This window comes from Cydia fagiglandana, chromosome 20, assembly GCF_963556715.1.
Source record: "Cydia fagiglandana chromosome 20, ilCydFagi1.1, whole genome shotgun sequence".
Lineage (NCBI taxonomy): Eukaryota > Metazoa > Arthropoda > Insecta > Lepidoptera > Tortricidae > Cydia > Cydia fagiglandana.
In genome coordinates, this window is record NC_085951.1 from 3511371 (window position 1) to 3538779 (window position 27409).

The following is a 27409-nucleotide window of genomic DNA, read 5'->3' on the forward strand; positions in this document are numbered from 1 at the left end:
ATGTCTATGGTTCATTCATCTGTCAAAGATGACAATTAAAATTAGATTGGCAACAATGTATTTCATACAATATTTTTCAAGTGGTGATTACACGAAGTATGGTAAAAGTGGCAAAAAGATACTGCGTGTATGCACAAATACTTTTTTTAGGTATTCCTAAAGAATAAAGACTTGAATAAAGACTTGTTTTTCTATTGAATAAAGACTTGTCTTGACAACTATAAGATAGGGGTTTAAAGGTATGTGCACAACCCTTTAAATGACAAATAAAAGTACAGGAGTAGAAAAAATACCTAAAGATACAGAGTATAGTTGTGTGCATGCCCAGTTGGGCATGTGCTTCGGTAGAGGGGAAATAATGCGAATGACGACTCCCTTCTCGGTGTTGCTCAAAGGTACAGTCGCCATCTGATAAATCGGAGCGACCAAGATGCTTAAAAATATCTGAACACGACTCTAACGCCTTGACAATAAAGGCGTGTTCAGATATTTGTGAGCACCTTGGCCGCTCCGATACATATGATGGCGCCTGTAGTTACTATAAGTTAGAAAGGGTAATTCTTTAGCTTAGCGAATCCCGTGGCAGGCACGCAGCGATGGTTGATATTGTAAGAGTCGACCACGTCCATGTCGGCGGGGCTCAACTCAAAGTCGAAGATGTCCAGGTTTTCGGCTAGGCGGGACTGCGTGAAAGATTTCGGGATAACGGGGATGCTGCGTTGGATCTAGAAATTATGTAAGACGTTTAGTGCATTTACGAACTGTATTTAAATCGACCGGGATATGGACCGTGATTACTAATACCAAAGACATATGTAACTCCGTATAAGATGAATAAAGTCTAAGAAAAAAACGTGCCTCAGAAATCAAGAAAAAGTCATTCTCGCATAGATGGCGCACACACCTTTAGCCTATTCTCGGCTAGATGGCGTGACGACACCGTTTCATATTTAACAATTATAACACATAGATATCAGTGAATGAAAATGATATAAAAATAATAAAATCATTTATCCATATATATTCATTTTTTTGATAATTTTATACGTGTTTATTTTGAGTTATAGTCGTGGTCGTGTGTCGATAGATGGCAGTAAATTTACAGTGACTACAACATTTACTATGACAGGACCCCTCTATACTATCTATTCTTTTTGCTAATACTTAATGTCCCAATAAAGACGACACTTTACAGGGTTTAAAGGTAAAACATGACGCGGCTGACGCGCTATTACTGCTAGACAAATTTATATCATGGCCGGGTCTTTAAAACAAAATTTCGAACGAAGCATACCACGCCTTTTTCCAAGCACCATCGTAAAGGTCATATTATAGGCAACTAGCCCGGTTATAATTTCTGTCAAGTAGCCTAGCCGGTATAATGATCAAGTCTACATACAGCTTGGCAAAAAAGAGTAGAAAATTAAAAAGTGGCAACACTGTAGTGTCATCCCGTCTTCTTATATATATTTGTTTGAAAGGGACGACACTACAGTGTTGCCACTTTTTAATTTCTAGAGGCTAAGTCATCTCACCAGATTTCTAAGCACGACCTGCGCCCTGGTCTTCCCATGTTGCTCGGCGACCCGACCAAGCGCCGCGTCCGTTTTTATAACATCTTTGCCTGCAAACTCCGGCCGAGCCTCCGATAGTAAGCCTAGCGCGGTGTACGCTATTGGGACTACGCCATTGGCTTTGCAGAAGTTGACTAGCTCGTGGTTAGTCAGCGTCGGGTTTATCTGAAATGTAATTGTATCTATAGGATTACATTGTAGATTTTATTTGAAGTGCTGAAAATTGTACTTACACATTGACATTCCTATAATCTCCAATCCGTTATCTGACAAGTGCCTTAATCTGTGCAAGATCACTCGCGACAGCTGGTCGGCGTTGAAGTTAGAAACACCGATGCCGCGCGCTTATAGGCTAACACACACCATTCCAAGCTATCTATCTCTAACATGTCTGACGTTAAGTTACTTCTATCTGATTCACAAGCGGCTTGATCTGCTCAACCCGTATCACTCGCTGCAGCTGGTCGGCGTTGAAGTTAGAAACGCCGATGCCGCGCGCTATTAGGCTAACACACACCATTCCAAGCTATCTATCTCTAACATGTCTGACGTTAAGTTACTTCTATCTGATTCACAAGCGGCTTGATCTGCTCAACCCGTATCACTCGCTGCAGCTGGTCGGCGTTAAAGTTAGAAACGCCGAAGCCGCGCGCTAGGATAACACACACCACTCCAAGCTACCTCAAACCTGTCTGACGTTAGGTTACCTCTATCTGATTCACAAGCGGCTTGATCTGCGCAACCCGTATCACTCGCTGCAGCTGGTCGGCGTTGAAGTTAGAAACGCCGAAGCTGCGCGCTAGGCTAACACACACCACTCCAAGCTACCTCTAACCTGTCTGACGTTAGGTTACCTCTATCTGATTCACAAGCGGCTTGAGCTACGCAACCCGTATCATTCGCTGCAGCTGGTCGGCGTTGAAGTTAGAAACGCCGATGCCGCGCGCAAGGCACACACACCACTCCAATCCACCTCTAACCTGTCTAACGTTAGGTTACCTCTATCTGATTCACAAGCGGCTTGAGCTACGCAACCCGTATCATTCGCTGCAGCTGGTCGGCGTTGAAGTTAGAAACGCCGATGCCGCGCGCAAGGCACACACACCACTCCAATCCACCTCTAACCTGTCTGACGTTAGGTTACCTCTATCTGATTCACAAGGGGCTTGATCTGCGCAACCCGTATCACTCGCTGCAGCTGGTCGGCGTTGAAGTTAGAAACGCCGATGCCCCGCGCTAACCCCCGACGCGCGGCTTCTTCCATTCCGCGCCAGGTTTCCAGATAGTCGATACCCATATCCTCTCCAGAAGCCTGGAAATACGATATTTTAATTTATAATTAACTAGCTATAGAATATCCTTTATCCGTACTATAAGACTATACAATATCCTTTATCCGTACTCAAAGAATCTGTATCCATATAACATATATCGGTACAATAGTTTTGGAGAAGTAGCAGACACACAACCAGCGACGCGGAGAGCAGCAAATCCGCATTCATGGCCAAGGAATTCAATAAAAATTTCCTTATCATTTCGTACACACACTGTATCAAACAGTGCTATCAATAATTTAAGTTAGTATGTATAGCTTTTTATATCCTTTTATTAAGTAATTAAACCCTCCGCTTTTGAATCAAATGCCATTTTAATTTTGCATCATTTGGCTTTCTCGGATCTTAACATTAGCACTAGAGGAAAGCTCCTACTATGACCCTTGTTAAAAAGAAATATCGTTTTCCGTATAAATTTAGGATGATTTAAAAAAAAGTATTAGGATAAGACGGTTAATACAATACAGTTCAATGACATAAGAATACCTTAATGATATAATAAACACTATAATTAAACACGATGACAGGGATGTTTTTTCAGCAAATGATAAAAATCAGCATCGTTATCCAACACTACGATTACCTACGTTAGATTACATTATAAGTACCTACCTACATTTCATTAGGTACATTTGTATTAGGTATCCGCTGTCGGTTGAGCGAATGAAATAATTTAACAATTACATTGATACTAGCTTTTACCCGCGACTTCGTCTGAAATTGTAATGTGGGTAGTTTGTTTTCATCCAATCTGCTTTTGATCATGGTATAATAATATACTCCGCCTGGTACTCTCTTCCCGTATTTTCTAGGTCACCTGACTGACACAAGCCTACGTCATCATGCGAGAGCGCTATATGATAATATGCGATAGCGCTATATATAGCGGCCATGTTATTGTGACGTACGCCTGTGTCATTCTGGGAAGAGAAGACCATGTTTTATTAGACTATGCTTTTGATTGATTTTCCATACAAAATTCCACCCCTCTTGTCACCCGTAACAATGTACACGAAAACCTTCCTCAAGAATAACTCTATCGATAGGTGAAAACCGCATGAAAATAATACATAATACACAGTAAACAGACGCAGTTTTATCAGGTATAGTGATAGTAAGGGATTTGCATAGATTTGCATGCAAATCTATATTACCTACCCACAAACGATTAGTTTGCGATATGAATCTATTAGATCTATTAGATCGCATGCATTCCAAAATTTAATACGCATTAAATTAAAATATTCCATCAGGCAGGTTATGCTCACTTCGAGTGAGGACTTGAAGTGCAATTGACAATGTCTAGGATCACTTGTCTTGTAATTATGGTTCTCATTAGCGTAAATTATGTTTGGGTAAGTCATTGAACTATTATTGTTATTACTACGTGATAGGTACATAAAGACACACATATTATGATTATGATGGCGCTAGCTGTCACGAAAACAAGTGCTCCGCGATGTTTTATTGTTAAAAAATATTAAATTCTAACAATATGAAATAAATAAGTATAAGTCTAACATGTAAATAACTATCCATAAAAACTGTGAAAGTGTTATCTAAGTGCAATATGACCAAGAAGTGTTGTAAATTTACAAATGACTACAGACGTGTTATTGTTTGTTTTAAGACTAAATTTCAAACAAAACTATGATTAAGTGACAACCAACCGTGTTAAAATAGTGTGATACAGTGACTTATGCAACAAAATACAAATACAAATACAAATACAAATAGTTTATTTCCAAAAAACATGAGAACATTTACAGTTTATACTGACCCCCACACTAGGCATAAGCCTGTCCCGTGAGGGAAAACATACGATTAACTTAAAGATAGGTATTACATAAGCACTAAAAACTGCGAAGTGATTGCAAATAAGAATATTGTAAATATAAAAGTGACCGTTTCAACATTTAAATTGTTTTGAACTTTGACCCCTACCATATCAGCATATCATCGTGTGTATTTGTAAACGACATTCTTACAGTCCTAAAATTCGTCCAGTACATCTACGCATACATGGCGTTGTAGTAAATGTTATGGCTGTGAAACCGTGCGACCAAGTTCGATTCCTACGATCGGGATAACTTTTTGTATTTTTATTTTTTACTATGTGCATGTAACAAACAGTTTGAGTTCAAGTTCGATCCCCGGGTGAAAAAGTTTTTTTCTTTTTTAAATTTATTTTATTTTTTTGTTAAAAAAAATAATCTAAAACTTTTAACAATTTGTAACACAACCATGGCGCCGAATCCTGCCTGCAAAAAGTGTAAAAAAATAATACAAGTTAAACACTACCTGAAATGTTCATGTTGCAAACAAACATACTGTCTCACCTGCACCAATACTGAGAAACGTTATAACTTAATGGATAGGTCTGCTAAATCTAAGTGGACTTGTATGAACTGTAATAAGAAAAAAGACCAAGAATACAAAACTATAGCTCAACAAAAAAGACTATCTAGTACTTCAACATCTACGCCAAATTTCAACGTAAAGAATGCAAAGGAGAGGTGTAAGCTAGAGACTGTAGAAATAGCTACACCGGTCGAGACAGAAGTATTAGAGCCGGTAGATAACAGCGAAGTACAAGATTCTTCACAAACGAATATTCAACCTACGTCAGAAAATATCACCACAAGGCGAAAATATAACCTACCAGTACAGAATTCTTTTGATTCTTTATCCCAAGATGAAAGTTGCTCAGATCTTTCAGTTTTGGAAAACACCCTAAACACAAGTTGTCCTGACGTGTCGTTAAGCCGAAATATACACACGGAAGCCGAAAAATGTGAGGATGGACATTCTCAGAGTGAATTGAATATGACAGGAAACACTAATACACATAGTTTGCCTAACATACACTCACAAGTACAAAATTTTATAGTAGAGGACTTAAAAAAAACAGATAGAGAATCTTAAGGAACAATTGCTGGGAGCAGATACAGAAATCCAAAAGCTGCTAGGTGAAAAATACAAACTAGAAGATGACCTAATTGAGACACGTAAGAAGTGTGATTTGTACCGGAGCCTGCTGAAGGGAACAGCACCAGTATCATCAACGGGGACACCCAAAGCACAGGCAAAATGCAGAAAACAAGTGCCTGTAGTAAACAAGCCACTCGTTTCGGGCGGCCCGGACCCTGCCTTAAGTTTAAATGACCAATCGGACGAATCAAAACTCTTAGGCGAAACGGAAAATTCTCGGGATACGAGTAAAGTAGAACATCGGTCAAGGCAAACTAGCATAGATAGAGAAGAAGAACAAGAGGATCACTTCAGCCAGACGCCGGAACAGGGCCGGAAGGTTCTTTTTTTCAGCGACAACAACAGAAATAAGATTCTACAAATAATAAAAGGACAAGAAAAACTACAGCATTACGAGTATTGTCACCACATCCTGCCTAGTAGCGGGCTACAGGACCTGCTAAGTGCTGCGAGCGTTCAGGCAAAAAACCTAACAAAAAGCGACTATTGTGTAATCCTAACAGGTGAACGGGACTTCTGCAAAACACAAGACTACTATAAACTGGTAAAACAAACTGGAAACGTTTTAAAAGAGCTAAGTAATACGAACTTTATTATTGTGTGTCCGACATATATATGTGGCGCTTTGTTGTTTAATGCTAGGGTAGATACTTTTAACACTTTTTTGTATAACGATATTCTGAAGCATAAATACTCAATTTTTATTGATCCGAACTTAAATCTAACATGTGATATGTTCTCTTCGCGGAATGGTAAACTTAAAAACATTGGCATGAGAAATATCATTGTAAATTTGCAAGAACACATCTCCGTAGTAGAAAAATCTGAGACATTATCGTTTTTTCGTGTCTAGCGGGAAAATAGGATCTGTCAAACATTGGCCAAATATGAATAATGTACTGTGTGATAGCTTGGTTAAAGTGGAGTACACTTACCTAAACCTTTTCCACCAGAACCTCTGCGGTGTTAGCAATAAAAAACAGGAGCTTGAGCTGTATCTTGAAGGTCTTGATGTCGAGTATGACTTTATCGGAATCACCGAACACTTTCTTAACAAAGATACAGCTCCCTTATTCAACTTAAATAATCATACTTTAATGTGCTATAATACCAGACCAATTAAAAAAAGAGGTGGTAGCTTAATTGTAGGGAAAACTAATAAGCTTGTAGAAGATCTGCTAATATGTAAAAAACTATATAAATGTGAAAGTTTCGAAATATGCGGTATTAAAGATATGTCCACGAACATCTGTGTATGTTGTTGCTATAGAAATCCGGTAGATAAAAATTTCGATATGTTTATGGATCGATTAGAAAAGTTTATGGAGCACTTTTTCGACAAGAAATGTTTATTGATGGGAGACTTTAACATAAATATTTTAAATGATACGAACAGGGCTATGGAATTTCTCTCACTCATTAAGCGTTACAACTTTAGGCACCTTATAAATGTACCTACCTTTCAACGGGACTCGAGCTCTTCCTGTTTGGATAACATACTGACCAACCTGCCGGAGGACTACGTGATCGAGACAGAAGTGGATCACAATGGTTTAGGTGACGGGCATGCAGGAATCTCGTGCCGTCTAAAAGTGGAGAGTACGGGCCTTGCGGCGAAAGAGCAAGCACTGTACAGGGAAAGACGAACCCTATCCGAGGGAAATAAGATTACGTTTAAAACCAAACTAATGGAACGAGACTGGTGCGCACTAGGAATTGACCAATTTATTAACAATTTTAACACTGTATTTACTCATTCCTTTAAAAAACAGAAGAAGAAGATAAACTTAAGAAAAGAAAACAAATTAAACTGGATAACCAAAGGCCTGAGAGTATCGAGCAAGATGAAGAGATTTTTGCTAAGTGGAAACATAAATAGTATAGACAAATCCATTGCCGACTATAGAAGAAAGTATATCTGCTTGTATAGGAAAACAATAAACGCAGCAAAAAGGAATTGTATTACTCACCAATTAAAAAATGCAACGAATATATCTAAAACAATCTGGACGGTAGTAAACAAACATAGGAATAAGCTACCTGCTACCTATCGCCAAAAGCTGTTACTTAAGATAAACAACACAGTCATAAGCGATCCTCACGACGTTGCAGAAACCTTCTCTAGTGTGTTTGACAAAGGCACCAGTGGCGGGGGGCAATCCCTTGACCCCAACTTAGCTATAAATATATTAGTGAACAATAATCGGAGGCAAAATAACGACATAGCTTTCAATGAAACAAATGCCCAAGAAATTATTAAAATCGTGAAAAATATGAAAAATAAGAAATCTGTGGGTCACGACGACATTCCTTTATCCATCATAAAAGAAAATCTGGAAATTCTCGCGGGACCATTAACATATCTATATAATAAATGCATTTCTCAGGGGGTATTTCCTGACCAATTTAAAATTGCCAGAATAATTCCAATTCACAAAAAAGGGCTAAAAACGGACCCAACGAATTATTGTCCAATATCGGTGTTGCCTACCTTGTCCAAGATTCTCGAAAAAATTGTTTTAAATAGGCTGATGGCTCACCTTTACTCGAACGCAATCCTGAGCGATACGCAATTCGCATATCAAAAATCTAAAGGCACTACTCAAGCAATTGATACCTTAATAAATGTTGTCGTAAAAAAACTTAACGAAAAGCTTAAAGTAGCTGCAATCTTTTTGGATCTAAGCTCCGCATTCGACATGGTCGACCATAATATTCTCATAGCGAAACTGGAGTTCTACGGCATTAGAGGCCAGGCCTTAAATCTTATAAAATCTTACTTTCACAATAGAACTCAATTTGTGGAAATTACAAACGTAGAAGGTAAATATGAGAATGTTATCAAATCAAAATCAATCAAACTAATGCGAGGAGTACCACAGGGTTCTATCCTGGGCCCAGTCTTTTTTGTGCTTTACACTAACGACCTGATACAATTTATAAGCAAAGAAATTCCGGATATCGGCCTAATAGTTTTTGCAGATGATACCAATGCAATTGTAAGCGCTAGTTCACTTGAGGCTCTGAACAGAAAGGCGAATCGAGTGCTGGAATTATTTGACTGGTGGTTTAGCTGTAACTACCTGAAGGTGAACCCAGGTAAAACCTGCGTTATGCTCTTGAGGTCTACAGTCAGGCAAAGAGACCATTTGAATCTGTCGTTCTGTGGCGATAAAATAGAAAACGTAAGCAGTGTAAAGTTTCTCGGTACTCACATAGACGATTTACTTACGTGGAAAAACGAACTCGTAAGCATAGTAAACTCCATTAGCTCGGCTTGTTATATCTTACGAAGCTTACGGAACATAGTGGAGCAAAGATACCTCAAGATGATATACTATGCACTGGTGGAATCAAAACTTCGTTATAGTGTCAAGTGCTGGGGGAATAGCTATGAGTATAACATGAACAAAGCCTTTGTTATCCAAAAACGAGCCATGAGGACTATAGTGCGTATTCCACAAACTGAGTCCTGCAAGGAATATTTCATAAATCTCAAAATACTTACTGTCCCGTGTCTGTACATCCTTCTGCTCCTCACTGACTTGGTCAAAAGTCTAAAGGAGTACGAGACCAATGAAGAGAGGGAGACACGTGTAAGTACTAGAAGAAAATACCTACACTGTAAACTGCAGCCTAAACTTAATATAGTCACTCATTGCGCAGAATTTCAGAGTGTGCAGCTCTACAACAAGCTTCCCAGTGAGTGGAGGAACATCGATAGCCTTGTTATCTTTAAAAATAAATTAAAAACACTGCTGCTGAAAGAGTGCTTTTATTCTATAGTGGAGTTTACAACCTACCTTAGTAATTTGTCTTCGTAATGTTCGTATTAACTATTTTCTGCGATCATATATAACCATGGATACCGCCTTTAGGAACATTACCGTTCAAATTCTCGGGCCAAATTAGCACACATACACAATTACGCCTACATTCAAATAAGACGACGCGTTTACAGAGCCTGTAATCAAAGCTGGTAAACGAAATAATAGTCATCTTTATTACACTAATGGTACATAGCTAAGTGTAGATGAAATGCATATAATGTCAATAACTACCAATCAGCGACATTAATCCGCTAATAACCTTCTTGCTGTACGTACTGGCCGCTGAGAGTTCGCGGTCCATATTTGATTAGAATATGACTTGGACAGGGACAGGTTTATGCCATACATTGAAGAACCAGTCAAATAATTCACGTATAATAATTTAATGCAGATTAAAAGATGACTAGTTAAAATGTTGTTATGAAATGACAGACTAACTCAAGATAAGTAAATATATCATTGTTGTATAAATGTATTCCACTATAATAAGTATTTTGTATATTTTATTATCAATCTGTATGGCAGTGCGAATTCACGTTCAGGTATAGTCTGTCCGTTTTTCTAAGATCAAGTACGCCATAGTAAATGTATGGCGAACTTGATCTTAGAAATCGGACTGGCTATACAGTCTGCAAAATTTACACGGATACACGAATCGGGTCAAAAATATTTGAACAGGCGGAGTCACAATAAATCCCCACTTTCAGTTCAGAATATTTTATATGTATATAGCCAGTCAAGCAAGTTTGTCAGTAGAAAAAGGTGCAAAATTAAAATTTTGTATAGGACCACAGCCGTTCGCGCGCTTACATTTTCTAAATTTGCCGCTCTTATAATATTTTAAACTTTCGCGGTTTGAACACATATTAACTCACATTATACGAAACGAAACTGATTTACGTCGGTATTCAAGGTAATTGAATATAATTCGCGTTAGAACCGTCTATAATGTGAGTTAATATGTTTGCCGCTCTTTTCTACTGACGGAAATGGCTTGAGAGAGAACCTACATATATGTGACAGTAGAGGGTGGATTCAAATGATCAACATTTTCAGATAATGTGTGTATTTGTTAAATTAATTCAGTGAAAGCATGATAGGAAAAATGTATCTACATATAGGAGACCGGGTATGATTATCTCACGGGTTATATCTCATGAATAGAACATATTCTAGATATCTTGCCAGGCATCCACTCGATTTCATGTCTCTCTAATTGGACAGCTTTTTTCCATAGTTCTCTGCGAATAGCATCTTGTGGGAATCTGAATGGAAAGTAATGTAAAATGACAATACCAAATTTGATTATTAATTTGAAATAACTAGGTAGTTTTTTATAGCTCCATCTCATGAAATAAAAAAGGAAAATACAAATCTGTAAGAAGGAATTTATTACTACATTTATAATTATATATAAAATACCTAAACCAAACACAAGTTAATAAAATAGTCTACTTCATTTAGCATAACACCATCCCTATTATCCTCGCAATTTAAAAAAGTCGTATGTTGTTATGAAAGTCGTATGCAGTTGTTACGTTTTAGCTTAGCACGGTAGTATTGAAAACAAATCGTCATGTTTTTTCCAAATTCTACTGAAGTTATCTGTTTACTACAAGTGAAAAATGATTCCACTGTCCTTGGTATGAACTAAAATAACTTCTGCACCACTTCACGACACATGAATATATTTTTAATTACACAAAAACGTTGTTTTTATAAATCAATTTAACAAGAATTTAGCCATTTGTCACTGACTGTCATCTCGGTCGTACTGAGATTGCCAATCGAGCAGTTTGTAAGTACCGCCTATCGCGGGGTAGTTTGCATTGGGTCATAATTGAGCGGACAGAATACTTCCATGTATAGCATTTCGCTGACTATTTTAGATAAATACGTATGATATTGTACTGCATGTTAGATTTTAAAATTCTTAGATTTAAGGACCTAGATTTAAGCAACTTAGTATGTAGTTATATTCAAATACAATTGTCACATTGTTCATGAATAAATAAATAATAATAATATGTTTCACTTGTATATGTACGTGACGTAGTGGAAACTAAAATTTCCATACAAATGTATTTTTTTATTTTATTTCCATAAAATTCCTATGAAATCATGATGAGTTGTGTAGTTTTTGTATTCGCGAGTACAGTCAACTGTAAAAATATGGGTGTACAAATTATCTAAAAAATATGTCCCATAGCTCTTATGTCAGCGAATTGATGGATGCGAGGCCTCTACATCCGTTAAGGTGTAATTGTGGATGTGATAAGGGACTTGTGATTTGTAATTGTATTATTTGTAAGTGTTTGTTTGTACCTGGTTATGTTATTTGTAATAGTTATATGTACCTGTTTGGTATATGTTAATGTTAAGTTTCATGGCGCATTGGATCTGTCTGTAAGGTCATGTAAACATTTTTTTCATAAAATAAATGAATAGATAAATATAATAAGTATACAGTCAGCAGCAAAAGTTGCTAAGCGGGCGTGGGATTGAAAATTACCTTGACACGCTCTTACTTATTCGCTTAACAATATTGTTAGGTCAAGATCATTTCGAACACCTCGCCCGCTTAGCAACTTTCTGCTGTTGACTGTACAAATTAATTTATTCTTTATTATGAAAATATTTTAATTTGTTTTCGTTCAAGTAGAAACACTATACCATATAAGTAACTAAAGTATAAACAGATATAAATGTCGTACACGAAAGAGAGTGATCAAGGCCTCCGGTGTCTCCTCAGCATTCGCAACAGTTGTCTACTCAACTCCGGGTGGCAGAGTTGCCATCACGGCGCCATGGTCATAGCTCGAATATTCTTGCAATCCCTCAAGGGAAGTTTGAATTGCCCGTCAACAGTGTGATACCTCTTCTACATTATCGGCGACGATCGTTGATAGTATCATCGTCAAGATCATCGTACAAGCATCCACACTATCGCCTGTAGTAGCAACCACCCGGCGATTCCCTTTGATTTCCCAAACACCGAGAACACATGGGTCGCAGGCGATGACTGGCGGAGACTGCCGAGTATGCCCTCTACAGCAGGGGTCTGCAAACTTTTTTAACTGAGGGCCATATTGAGCCTCAGAATCTTTCACGCTGGCCTCCGTCGGTTTTTGCGCCGGGGGAAGGTGTCTGGTTGCTGCTGTTAGGAACAGTTCCACTCTCAATGAATGCCATGAATCTAGCATTAGGTAAACTGGATTGGGTTTGAGTGGTGGGGGTAGCTGACAGAACAGGATAGTCTTACATATTTTTCAGTAGGAGTAGCAGAGAAAGCGCAATTATTGTTTGCCCTTGTCATAGTCTGACATTTTTTTTGATTCCCCACCGTAAATTTAGTATGTATTATGGTGAGCAACAAATAAGTTTGACCAATCATAGTGTCGCATTGCGTATGTTTTGTCCCTCACGGAGGCACGCGTATACCACTTCTGTAGGATCCTACCTTCTATGATGAATGCTGAACCCCTGGAGCTTGGCTCCCGCGGGCCGGACAGTGGGTCGCTTTGGGTGTCGGCGGGCCGGATTAAAACGCGTCGCGGGCCGGATTTGGCCCGCGGGTCGGTGTTTGAAGACCCGTGCTCTACAGACACTACCCCAGTCATCGTATATCATCGCCGATAGTGTAGAGGAGCCAGAAGATCACTAAATGCTTTAATTACTAAAAGACATAAACAGGAATATAAAACTAAAACTAACTACAGTTAAAATAACTAAAACTAAAAATTAAAAATACCTATCAATATTTGGTGCCTTCGGGAGGGTGCCCAACACGCAGGCAGCGTTCCCGCGATGGATTGCGATGGCAATTCTCTGTGCGGGAAAGCTGCCCGAGCGTGGGTCGCCCGTTGCCTCCCTCAGCCTTTTCCCGAGCGCCTTGAGGAGCATATGTGCGCCTCTGCCCCACGAACCAAGCGTCTCGACGCCAAATGCGACGAATTCGTATTGGGCGCCGAGACAGCTGTATTTTTCTAACTTTTGACGCCGCTTTAATGTTCCAGCTTAGTTTCGTGTTTTACGAATTCCTTCACAACGAGTACAAGCGCAGTTTCGTGGAATTCCAATTCAAACTGTGCGATATCGTGAACAAGGGTAACTACATTGGGAAGGCGCTGCGCGCCGTGGGGCTAGAGTGTCCTGTACTGCCTGTAAGTTGCACCCTACGAACTAGAACAGTGGTGGGCAAACTTTCTTCATGAGGGGCCAGAAAGTTTAGGAAATTTAAGTGGAGGGCCAGAATTGTAGCCAAAACTTATTTTGATTTGTGATAATCGTGGGCCAATGCCACATAGCCCATATAATAATTATATCATAGGACCGGCGGCGGGCCGGATAAAATCCATACGCGGGCCGGAGATGGCCCGCGGGCCGTACTTTGCCCACCACTGAACTAGAATCAACATCCATACTAATATTATAACTGTTTTAGTGAGAGCGTTTAAGAAAGTACCTAAGTGTTCATCTGAATAATATATGTACCTATCAATGTAACCTATTATCCTGTCGCATACTTCTGTTGTTTCTCCAATAAATAAATAAATAAAAATAAAAAAATGCGAAAGTGTACGAGTATCTGTTTGTCACTCGTTCACGTTTAAACCGATGAACTGATTCAGTTGAAAGGCATAGAGATAGTTTCAGTGTCGGGGAAGGACATAGGATAGTTATTATGGCGAAACTTTATTATGCGAAGTTACTCTTCTTCCTCGCGTTATCCCGACGTTTGGCCACGGCTCATGGGAGCCTGGGATCCGCTTGACAACTAATCCAATGATTTGACGTAGGCACTAGTTTATATTAAAGCGACTGCAATCTGACCTTCCAACCCAGAGGGGAAACTAGGCATCATTGGGATTAGTCCGGTTTCTTCAAGATGTTTTCCTTCACCGAAAAGTAACTGATAAATATCAAATAATATTTACCACATAAGTTCCGTGCTATTATTTTGTGCTTTTTTTCAGCGCCGTTGGGCACTGGTCAACCTATCGATACCAGCGCACGACTACCCTAACGTGTGGCCTTTTGAAAAATGCAGACTCGACATCAAGTTCGAAACTGTTCCAGAGAAGGAGCACATCGGCGATTTGCATGTCTACGTGCTTATCAAACAGGGCAAGGGGATATAATCAATTATATTATATACTACCTGTTACCCGCGACTTTGTCCGCGTGGAATCTTATCTTTAACATTTTACAATTACATCTTTAGTACCAAATTCAAGCAATGTTGAAATTACTTTTCTTTTTTTGCAAGTTGTATGAAGTTTTTATAAATTTCGCCTTTCTCAGCACCCATCATATTGACTACAATTTGAGTTATTTCCTGTTATCATGAGCTAGTTTTTTGTCACAATTTGCCGCCTCTAATATCTTGCCGCCCTAGGCCCGGGCCTACTCGGCCTTAGGGCAAATCCGCCACTGATACTCTCACATAAGGAACTAAGGAGTGCAAAAATTACTTTCCAATTTATTTCATTAATATTACTTATGTACCAACACTCGTGGATAAGCTTGTAGGTACATACATACATACAGGGTGTGACTGACCATCGGGCTTTAAATCCACAGCTCGATTCTACTCGCTAAACTGAGCTACTAACTAGTATTATAATTTTTTACGCGTATTGTACTAATTTCCTACTATTCGGCCGAATACCGAATACCTGTTGCGCCTAGGTACCTAAAAAGAAAAACTACACAAAAAATAACTAAAAACTAGGTAAGTACATTTAATATTTAAAATGTATTCTTGGAAAATAGTGAAATACGAAGGCACGTTTTTGAGCATTTGTTGATTACAAAATATTTTATTTTTATCATGGGTCTGATTGATTGACTCTACCTACATTCATTAATTCTGTTCAAATTAAAAATATATCTTAGCAAACGTTGTGTTTTGTTGGCGAACAGTTTTCATAATAATTGTGACTCAAAATGTTCGCATGTCATGCCGAATATTCGGTATTCGGCCTAGAGAGGGGCCGAATATTCGGTATTCGGTAATCGGCCAAATTCACTATTCGGAGCATCTCTAATATATATCCAGTCAAAAATGTCAAAATCAAAACAGACTTTTTTAGACTTACCTATACATGATACGTTATACAAATACCTATTTTATTAATAAAATATCCTATCCGGTTTCGCTTGGCAGAATGAAATAATTTCACAATTATATTTATATTTGCGCAATATATATTTTATAGTACCTACACATAATAGATTTGTTCGCATAACATAACTAAGCAATATTTAGGAGACAGAGCTTTGCTCGGAAAACATATAAAACTCAAAAATGCGCGTTTCCCCAGATATAAGACCTAGCTAAAACGAGTTTTCGCCCCCGAAAATCCCCATATAGCAAATTTCATCGAAATCGTTAGAGCCGTTTCCGAGATCTCCAAAATATATATATAATAATAATAATAAATTTCTTTATTTCGGACAAACAAAAGTATCCATAGAGTGTTAGTAATACATACAGGCAAATATCTTAGAAACTAGTGTTAGTATTTTTACATTTTAATTAGACATCTATGTTTGGCTAATTTATAATATAGATACCTGCCTACACTACTACTACAGCATAGCAGGCACCTATACTACAAACTGGGCTACACCTTTTATCAACTCGGTCCAATGCTTTAGTATCGGACAATCATACCTATCAGCAATTTCTTTTAGAATGCTGTTGGGACTACACCTCACACGACTTAGTAATGAGACTATATTTTTACGTAATACAGTCTGAAAACCATCCGTGTGAGCAGCCACAAACATGCCCGATGCAGAGCACCTGCTAGGCAGTCCCATCAGCATTCTAAAAGCATTGTTATACTGTACGCGCAAGGCGTTGTAGGCTCGTTTCGTGTACCGGACCCACAGGCTGCTCGTGTACAAGGATTGACAGTACGATTTAAATAGCGTGATTTTTACATCACGTGAGCAACGAGCAAACCTGCGGGTTATCATATTACTCCGAACCGCCAACGACCTGCGCTCCCTTTCTAAATCATCCCTTAGGTCGCTCGTGAGGACGTGTCCCAGGTATTTAACCTTGTCCACGACTTGTAATGGGCTAGAGTTCAACATAATAGGTGGTACATAGTATGGCTTAATTTTACCCGCCTTAAATACCATCACCTCACTCTTTTTAGTGTTGTACTCTAGCCCATGGGTCAAGGCGTAGGCTTCGCAGTGGGCAAGCAGCTGCTCCAGCGCACCGACAGACATATATACATATATAAATATACACGACTTGCTTGTTTAAAGGTATTAGGTGTAGAATGTAGTTTTACATATAGACATAGACAATAGACTTTTACAATGTTACTATTATTCGATTTTTTTTCTTATACACGCTAATTATACGGTAGATATATTATAATGAAATGTTTAATAGGTACATATTAGCTAGTAAGTGAAATATTGTGTGCCCTAACAGGGTGTCATGAATTGGCCAACTTAACTGTAAGATCCTATTATGTAATTTATGTTAACGACTATGCAATAAATGAAATATAAAATAAAAAATAATATAGTTGACTTACATCAACAGAGACGGGCCAGTGTACAAGATACAGGTCCACATAGTCCAGTTTGAGCCTCGCTAAAGACTTCTCCAGTGCCGGGATGACATCAGCTTCCGCGTGGCAGTCATTCCACAACTGGAAAGCAAAGCAAGCCTGTATATAAAGCGTGTCAGGAATTATGCAAAATTGAACCCTATCACTTTGAAACAAAGTTCAAAATCAGGTGGCAAATATATTCCCCCTGCCATAAAATAGGCTTAATTAATTATTAAGTCTAGAAACATTACGGTGAACTTTGAACTTATTGTAGGCTTGGCTGAATGTGGCTGGTTTGTATTATAATAAGTGACTAAAAGTTTAATACTTATATAGTTCTTTATTGTACAACCGTGTTACAGAGGTGACATGATACATGTGAGTTTCAACGGTAACCCAATTTGGGTATACAATGGACACTTTAACTTAAAACTAAGAAACAGATAACTATAAATTATGCACATACATAGTATGTAACGTAGCAGAAAAGAAGTTTTCTCCCATATAAAAATCAGTAGATACACATTTTTGCCTATTTTCTGCTGCATTACCATACAAAATGTAACTTTTATCTGATTAAGTTGTTAATTTTAATGTGTTCATTAAATACTTATGGATATAATAATGCCCGTGTAAAATATCAAAAATCAAGTAATTATCTTATCTGTGGTTGTGCACGCAAAAGGAAGTTAAGTGATGCCAACCCTAATAATTGCTCGGAGCTATGCTGAGCCGAGTGGAGCCGAGTTTGACCGAAGTCAGGAGTTTCGCACCCCTGCTATGGATGCATACTAACCTTGGTAGTGACAAACAGCTCCTGCCGAGTAACAAGTCCCTTGCTGATGGCATTTGCTATTCCCTGGCCAACCTCCTCCTCGTTGTGGTAGCTGGAGGCAGTGTCGATGTGCCGGTACCCCGCCTCGATGGCCCACTCCACTGCTTGCCGGTACTGGCCTGGCTCTGCTTTACGCTGAAAATAAATAAACATTATATCGTCAGCAAAACACACTAATTACAATTACTAAAAAACTATTAAACAAAAATCAACCTTATTTAGGTATTAATATGGTTCAGTATGGCTATAGTCATAGTAGTGGAGGCTAGATTTGATTCGGCACATTCAGCTATTGCAGCTGATGCCACAGACCTCTAGGCCACCCCATCATGGCAGTACCTGTCCCAATTTCTCGACTATATGACATGTTTAGAAAGTATTGTAGTGTGACTACTTAAATAAAAACAAATCAAAAAATTTGATTTGTTCCCACAATTAATTACATTTTAAAATAAAAAAAATAAATATATTAAAATAATTTTAAATTAAATTTAATTAATTTTTTTTAATAAATATTAATTTATTTAAAATTTAAACATATATTTTATACAAAGTAAGTATGAACCATACATATAATTAAATTAGGTGAAATTGGTTTAGAAAAGTTATATATGCCCAAGTTATCAAACTCATTAAATAATAAGCTGGGTTATACAATGCTCTTAATACAAGGAAAATTAATATTAATTCTTATTGTATAAGAAACTTACCGCGTAAGTGCCAAGCCCGACAATCGGCATCGTCTGTCCATTTCCTAATTGTATTTTCGGCACTTCCACAACCATGGTGTAAATTGACTGGCTCAATTAAAACAAATTACTTAATTAATTCAAGCAATCCTGCCTTATCATTAACAAGGTTAAAAATGTGATACAGATAAGTTTTTATTGCTTGCAATATATAAAATAAATTTATGTAACTAAAAATGGGTTCTTGCTACACTTAACTTGTAACTTGAGAGATTATCTCCATCGAATCTTGAAGAAATTAATGAAAAGTTTTGTTGTGGAAACGGGAAAACTATGGGAAAACTTTGAATTTTTATTTTTAATTTTCTATCGCATGTCAATTTTTATATTTGAGACACAGACAAAACCGCTAATGACGTTGCAAAACCTGTATTTTTTCGTCAATTTGACTTGTCACTACTCCACTCGTTAGAATTGTCAATGTCAGAAAATGTCAATCAAAAGTCAACATTGTTATTGATTCGCTTTGTTTCGCTCCTAATTGGGTACTTTATTTATGAAAACAATGAAAGAAATAAAGAAACATAATAAAATTTAAAAACCTACAGCTAATAAAATTGGTCCAGATCGCCGTCAACGAGCAAGGTGCCCAGAAGGCCGGTCGTATTTCCTCACTGTATGGCGATACTTTGTTCCGTCAACTTTCGTCTTCGAACCTATTCATAATCTTCGGAAACATAAACAAAATCCTCGGAGATTCTTGGTGTAGTAAGAATTCACGTCATTTTATTATCTTCGGGAGATATTATTTAAGGTATTTCGGACTGTAAACCAGTTCTGAATGTTATCGATCGTCATAGTATACAAAAATCTAGTATTGCTCGTCTCTGTGCTGCATTCATAAGGAAGGATATCCCCAGTATGTCACTAGAAACAGTATTAGTAAAGAAGGAGCATGGTTGGGACGGCGACGAGGCTCGACTGAGCGCAGACGATGCGGTGAAGAGCGAAACACAGCCACTACTAGAGAGTAAGGAACAAGGTGCACTTTGTGGCACAGTCGAAGTCAAAAATATGTTTACACTTTTGCACCTTACTCCTTTGTAATAAGGCGAACATTGTAAACATATCTTTGGTCAACTGTACATACACTGGTTATTATACATAATTGTTTAATCTCGTTTTTTTTTCTGTGTCTTACCTTAGATTTTATTTCATGAATGCTGTAAAACAATTTAATTTGTTAGCGGGCAAACAATTTAATAGTGGACCCGTTCAACATATTTCTTTTTTTTTGTAGCAGCGAGCATTCTACTCAAAGAATGAGTCAAAATAGTGTAGTACTAGTAAATAGTCTTGGCATGAACTTGAATCTCTTAAGTCTATATTTGAAGAACTCAACTTGTTTTTATGAGGTACTGCACTTAAAAAACTTCCAATGAGTTAAGTCCCAAGTCAAGTTGTATGTTAAATCTTTTTTGAGCTCAACTCAAAAGGACTCAAGCCTCCAAAAAAACTAGGTGTTATTGTATAATTTGTGTACCTAACTCATGAAATTTATGTCTACTACAAAAGTCTATGACAAGTTGAAAAGACAAATTTTTTTCAACTTTAAACTCTTACAATTTTCAACTTAATTATTATTAGAGTCTGAGGTTAAACCTTTTTTTTCCTACTGAACCGTTATTGCACTATAACTAAGTTTACTAGTAAATATACCATTTTTGTCGGACAACCATTTAAACTTACTGTTATATCAAATACATCTTCCTGTTTTTTACAGTGCAATATGCGATAGAATCAGTATATGTAAAGCAGGAGTCCTATGATCACCAACCACCAACTATCAACCAGCAACCACCAACTATCAACCAGCAACCACCAACTACCAACCGCCAACCAGCCCCAAAGGTCTGTGAGGTTGCGGTGAAGGCAGAGCTGGTGTGTGAAGAACAGCATTCTGGTTCCAATGGACTTCCTCCTGGTGAGTAAAAGATAATTATCTCATACAAATTTGGTTGGTGTACCTGGCCCTTAATTGAAGTTTTGTCTATTCCTAATTCCTAAAATCTCTGTACAGATAGACTTATGAAATCAATTTTTATTAGATGCATTTTGGTTTCAGTCATATTTGAGGGAGACAAAACGAATACCATCAAGCAGCCGATCGCCCCATCCTTGTCTACAGCGCATGAGCAACCAAAGAAACAGATGTTACCACAAGGAAATGCACCACAAACAAAAAAACCCTATTCCTGCAATATCTGTCATAGAGAATTCACACTATTAAGTACTTTAAGGACGCATCAACGAACACATACCGGGGAGAAGCCGTACACCTGCGTAGTATGCAAAAAGAACTTTACACAAGTGACTTCTATGAAACGACATGAACTCATCCATAGCGGAGACAAGCCACACGTTTGTGAAATATGCAACAGGCAGTTCACGCAAATGAGTCATTTTATTCGTCATAAACGAATCCACACTGGAGAAAAACCATATTCTTGTGATATTTGTCATAACAGATTTACAGAATCTGGCACTTTGAATAAACATAAATTAACTCACACCGGAGAAAAGCCGCATTCATGTAAAATATGCAATAAGGAATTCACGCAATTGGCAAATTTAAAGATGCATGAAAAAACACATTCAGATATAAAAGATTATTCGTGCGAAATATGTCATAAAAAGTTTAGGATAATGAATCATTTACGGGTCCATATGGTAATCCATACAGGCAAAAAAGAATACTCATGTGATATATGTGAAAAGAAATTTGCTAGGATAAAATATTTAAAGGACCATCAAAAACTTCACACGAAAGTAGACCTGTACAAATGTGACATATGTGGAAAAAACTACTCGCAAATGGGCACGTTGAATAGACATAAAAAAATTCATCAAGGTGGGAAACCATTCTCGTGCGAAATATGTGGCAGGCGGTACACTGAAAAAACCACATTATTGAAACATAAGTTAAATACCCACCTCTAACCAGGTGGCTGATTCATAATCATCATAATCATTTATTTGCACATAAAGAGACAAAAAATAAATAAAAAAATAATGATGATGAAATTAATGATGATCTTAAAAATAATGGTGGAGTGTCTTAGTAATTCTTTACCCAATAATATTACAGATAATGGTTTATAGTTCCATTAAACTTGATATTTGACCATGTAAATCAGTTTAAATATAGTCATGTTTTTAATGTTGATGTTTTATTTATAAATCAGGGACGAATCATGTTGTCCCTTTCTAATATGCGGCACTATCCCTTTCGGCTATTTAGGGTAGTCAAGTTTTCGCGCTAACGTCATGCAACGCCGCAGACTACATAACTAGACTATCTTAAGTCATTCTATTATCTTATCTGTGGTTGTGACGCAAAGGAACGTCAAGTTACGCCAACCCTAAGGCCCCATTCGTACGACAGCTTTTTCAACGCGCGTTAAAAAAGCGTTTGAATGACACAAATGGATAACCATGTACGTATTCACACGACAGCGGTGGCGCTTTTTATCAAGCGTTGTTGGATTTTCGATTTTAAGCCTTGGTCATTAAATCGAATTTAGAGTGCGGACAGATTCAAGCGCTTTTGAAAAAGCTGTCGTGCGAATGGGGGCTAATAATTGCTCGTTGCAACGCTGAGCCGAATGGGGCCGAGAGCGCCTCAGAGGGTCCAGTGTCACCCTTCTGCCTGTAGTCATGGGAAGAGCAGAAATGGTCAAGGCCTTATGGCTCCTCTACACGATGGACCAACGCCGGCCACTCCAAGGGACGCATTTATGCGTTAGAGGGAGCAAGTGATATTGCTATCTGATTCTACCGCATGGCTGCGTCCCTTGGAGTGCCCGGCGCTGGCCCATCGTGAAGAGGAGCCATTACAGGAAATTATAGGTACAGACAAACAATTAGGATTGTTCTTTTTTTTTCAAATGTTCTATTTCGAAAACCATTTCGAGATATAAGGTTTTTAAACAGTTTCCGACATTTGCTGCGATATAATAATTGAGGATTGAAGATATTTCAACAAATATCCTTATGACCTTAGTTTGACCTTCTCCTGGGCTGAATGTAAAGTCATTGCATAATAAAAGTTATCGAACCATAGTAAATAAATCCGTCACTCACGTATTGTCAAAGTTATCATTGTCATCGATTGTCATAACAAAATTTTTCAGTTAAACCGCTGCGCTTGTTTGTTACAATTTGATTTATAATTAATACCTAAACAGTAGATTTCATTGCTTAATAATATATCAAAAACCTTGTTCCTATGTGTGGGAATGATTCACAAAAATAATAGTTCGAATCCACGAATACCTACGACGTGAAAGATGGTGCCGTGAATTAAACTTGGAATACCTACCTACTTCACGTGTTACACACAGTATTGCTGTGAGAATCACGTCGATGTAAGTATAAAATTAATATTAATTTACTACAATTAAGTATTTAAAAGCTCACTTTATTGGTAGGGTCGTGCTATCTATTTATTTTCTGTGGTAATGTAGCCAGAGTATCTAAAGGCAAACCGTTAAACAGAGATGGTGCCTACTAGAAAGAAGGAATATACAAGAATACATAGCCATACTCAAAATTCAGCCTGAAACTGCTTTAAAAAGATATAATTTCTAATTTCCAGGTACATGTTGCAGTTCAAGCTGCTGATATCATGGTGGACAAGACTTAATAAAGAGTTGTGAATAATAAAACATGTTTTTGTTTACCTACTTTTTTATTAATTTGGGAAATATGTTATATATGTTTCCAAAAAAAATAGTAACTTTACATTAAATGTATGTTTATCATGTTCTGCACGAGCATCTGACAATGATGGCTTCTTGTTGACCATCCAGAAGAGAAGTGTATGGTTTGTTATTTACTCTGTTCCCAGGCATTATTTACGGTCGTAAAGTATTACGACGATTAATAATTAATATGACGTTCGTTTCAATACAAAATGCTCAACTTTGTTCTGGGCCCAAGTGCAGTTACATATCTCACAGCTGTATCTAAATAGGAATCACGATGACCTGAAATAATAGGATATAATTAGCAAAATTGGCATGTTCCTAATATAGTAGTATAAGTATGTAGTACAATATCCAAACAATGGTGACAAGCCGGTAGAAAGCACCCACTGGGTGCTAAGCTACCTTTAGCAATGGACGCTTGTAACGATTTTATGAATCCAATCTTCTTACAAATCGAATCAGTTAAAATATATATGATGTAGGTAACTTACATTTGTATTTTTGCTCCCTTGATTTCAGCCAAGTTATGGTTGGAGTTGGATGCTATATGGATACATACTCCAATAAAACTAAGTTATATTATATAACTTAGGCAGATTTCTGGAATCAGCTTTCTCAAATTTATAGCGTAGGTATTTTACAATATCAAAGAAATTAATGATTCAAAATAAACGAGTTTTCCATTCCAGACGATTGTTATTTATAGAAACACGTGACACTGACATTGTCGACAGGTGACATTACAATCAATTGACAATGACAACTATTTTTTTAATGCTTGTTGTTGCTTGTGCATTATCCTAATCAGCCGACGACATGTAATTTACGAGAAGTCGTATCTCATATTTTCAATAAATTATAAATATTCAACCGAGCCACGAATTACTAAATCATTCAAATTGGTATCTTAAATTAACCTATATTTTCAGAAAATAAAATAAAAATGGGGGTCTAAAAAAAATGAACAATCCTAATTGGATTTCATTAGATTTTCATGTATTTAAATGGTTTTCATATGTAGGTACAGCTTAATTTATAGGTACTTATTAATACTTAAATAAATCGATTGTCACCGATGCAGATTCACACGCCACTTCGATGTGTGAGTGAGACAGCGTTATGCAAGCTTAGTATATCGATGCCCCGTTCGCACCGTCTATGGGTTAATTTGCTTTTTCAATAAGAGTTAGACCAAGTTATTTATAGACCGACCGCTTAAAGTCCTCGCCTGCGCGGTACGGGGGCGACGGGGTAGGATGACTTAAGGGTGGCGGCACCCTCCCCGCCATAATACTTGCACAGTCTGGGATAGAGATGCAACGGATAGTCGTTTGGCTGGATACCGGATATTCGGCCTGACCATCAGCTGAATATCCGGTATCCGGCCGCCGGATATTCGGCCAGCGGAACTATACCTATGTGCGCATGCATTCTGCAGGTTTGACCTGTTTCCTAGTGAACGTTCGCGCGGACTCATTTCAAGGTTCGAAATGAGTGCGCGTGCAAGTCAATGGAATTATTAAATTGATTTAAAATAACAAACAAGTACGATTATGACCATGTCTGTTTCTTAAATCCAATTTGTTTACTCCGAAATCAAGCAATGTTACTATCCGGTATCCGGCCTATCCGGCCGGATATCCGGTGCATCTCTAGTCTGGGATATCAAGATCGCTGCCAACTTAGCTTGGTCTAATGCTACGTTATTCTCAGAATAGGCACAACGAAATACTTTATTTAGATTGTAGAAAAAATATTCTTACAGTTTTGATAATATGCACCGTACACAGCTGCAAAAGTGCATATCCACTTTATAAATGGGATTCATTCATAAAGTGGGTATGCACTTTCGCTGTACTTGGAAACTAAAGTCCGATTAAATCATCTTCAAAACATAGGTTATGAATTGGACCTAGTGTTTATATTTTTATATGTGTGTTCCCCATTTGCTCGAAGTCTGCAAGGTTGCATTGAAAATATTCTGAGAAAATAGTTGTCAAGGTAATCATACAAAAATACTATTTATTTTCTGTAATACAGTCAGCAGCAGAAGTCACTAAGCGGGCGAAGTGTTCAAAGATACCTTGACGCGCTCTTATTCTCTAGTCGCGCCAAGAGATCATTTTGAACACCTCGCCCGCTTAGCAACTATTGCTGCTGACTGTATATTAGATATATTTATACGCTATATATATATATATTAATTTGCTCAAAAGTACATTTAATACTGATTCAATAATGTTGGACCAAGTTCTTAAATATAATTGACACATCATTTTATTTCATACATTGTTAGCTTTATTTTTATTAATTATACTATAGTAACCGCTGGCAACGAATGTATATAGGATAGGTACCTTTATATAAAGACGTGTAATTTGACAGCTGAAATAGATGGCGCGGATTGTCTAATTTTAGTGCTTGACAATTTTTTGCTTACCGCATAAATATAATTTGTAGTACAGTCGCCATCAGATATATCGGAGCGGCCAAGGTGCTCACAAATATCTGAACACCCCTCTATTGTCAGGGCGTTAGAGTGCGTGTTCAGATATTGTGAACACCTTGGCCGCTGTGATATATTTGATGGCGACTGTACATATGGTAGGTACAATATGTTACTTAACTACTCGTATCTTATATTTTAAAATAATGATTAACGACTAAATATAGAAACTCCAACGAAAAAGTCGATTTATTGTATGATAATATTAGCTTACTAGGTACTCTAATGTAAGCTTATTATGTACATTACACTATTATAATTATGTATTTTAGCAGGTTATACCTACTTATACGTTTGACTACAGTTGCCTCCAGAAACTCGCGAACTAAATTGACATGAGTTTGACAAATAAAATGATACCAGGAATACTTAGCAAAGAAAAAATAGTCAGGAGTATATGTCGATAAAATGATATCGATAAGTAAGATGCAACTACTACCCATGTGATAATTATAAAGGGGTCACAAACGATTTCGATTTGTATGAATGTGACGAGAAAAGTGGTTGATTCGATTGTAAGATTTTGACGTTACCAATCAAATCAAGAGGTGCGGATGTGAAACTAACAAATTTCAATGTTAAGACGAAACAGGACCTGAGTTTTAAATATTTTAGGTAAATATACCCATCTCGCTAACGGAAGCGGCTCCTAAACTAGTGCGATAAGGACAAGGCGAAAAATCCTGCGTAAAAATCTCAAAAATCGAGGTTTCGTACTCGACTGTTTCCTCCAAAACTTAACCAGTCATTACCAAATTTGTAAATCTAAATGATTATGAAATTTTCTGTGCCAGACCGTTTTGCTTTTGATATCAGTTTTGAATACTACGCCTCTCATTGCGGCATAGTCAATGAGCCCATTTTGGCCATTTTTGAAAGGCTCTAGCGCCTTAAAAAACAAAAATATCAAAAAAGCAAAACGGTCCGATAGATATTGACAATATTAATCTGTGTTGAAAAAATCATTGCTCTAGCATCAAAACCCACGAAGAAAACAGTCGAGTATGGAGAGATGACCACTCCTGTTGGCTCTTAATATGCAGGTTTGGGGGCAAGTTGTTTAATATCAAGAGCTCGCGGTTGTCGCCATAAATCTAAAATTGGTGATTTAATTTTATACAATGTGACCGGTTGATGAGATTGAACGATATTTAAAGTTAGACCAAGAAAAGTCTGCAGCGATTTTGATAGCCCACGCAGTGCAACTGTTATTTATACCTCATAATTTCATAGAATTTTGACGTTTAAAATAATACTTGCACTGCGTGGGCTATTAAAATCGCTGCAGACTTTTTTTG

General features: G+C 37.5%; 2 protein-coding genes across 2 annotated transcripts; one reads left to right on the forward strand and one right to left on the reverse strand.

The window, feature by feature from the left end:
• Window positions 1-287: 287 nt before the first annotated feature.
• Window positions 288-19159, reverse strand: LOC134674739 (aldo-keto reductase AKR2E4-like). Its single transcript, XM_063532864.1, has 6 exons — window positions 18858-19159; window positions 18109-18282; window positions 17295-17411; window positions 2719-2886; window positions 1536-1739; window positions 288-725 (listed from the first exon to the last, which is right to left on the reverse strand). Exons 1-6 carry the CDS (start codon window positions 18930-18932, stop codon window positions 546-548), a joined length of 918 nt encoding a protein of 305 aa, XP_063388934.1. The 5' UTR covers window positions 18933-19159; the 3' UTR covers window positions 288-545.
• A 197-nt stretch (window positions 19160-19356) lies between these two features.
• LOC134674738 (zinc finger protein 420-like) lies at window positions 19357-21881 on the forward strand. The gene is made up of 3 exons (XM_063532863.1): window positions 19357-19866; window positions 20620-20820; window positions 20962-21881. Exons 1-3 carry the CDS (start codon window positions 19758-19760, stop codon window positions 21834-21836), a joined length of 1185 nt encoding a protein of 394 aa, XP_063388933.1. The 5' UTR covers window positions 19357-19757; the 3' UTR covers window positions 21837-21881.
• The last annotated feature ends 5528 nt before the right edge of the window (window positions 21882-27409 follow it).

What these genes read in the sequence shown, in the direction of transcription:
- LOC134674739 (XM_063532864.1), bottom strand. Translation starts at nt 18,932, where the DNA reads ATGGTTGTGGAAGTGCCGAAAATACAATTAGGAAATGGACAGACGATG. An exon ending in AGCTGTTTGTCACTACCAAG is followed by an intron (nt 17,412 to 18,108) that starts GTTAGTATGCAT and finishes TTTGCTTTCCAG; the next exon opens with TTGTGGAATGACTGCCACGC. An exon ending in ACTGGCCCGTCTCTGTTGAT is followed by an intron (nt 2,887 to 17,294) that starts GTAAGTCAACTA and finishes TCGTATTTCCAG; the next exon opens with GCTTCTGGAGAGGATATGGG.
- LOC134674738 (XM_063532863.1), top strand. Translation starts at nt 19,758, where the DNA reads ATGTCACTAGAAACAGTATTAGTAAAGAAGGAGCATGGTTGGGACGGC. An exon ending in AACACAGCCACTACTAGAGA is followed by an intron (nt 19,867 to 20,619) that starts GTAAGGAACAAG and finishes TGTTTTTTACAG; the next exon opens with TGCAATATGCGATAGAATCA. An exon ending in TTCCAATGGACTTCCTCCTG is followed by an intron (nt 20,821 to 20,961) that starts GTGAGTAAAAGA and finishes TTTTGGTTTCAG; the next exon opens with TCATATTTGAGGGAGACAAA.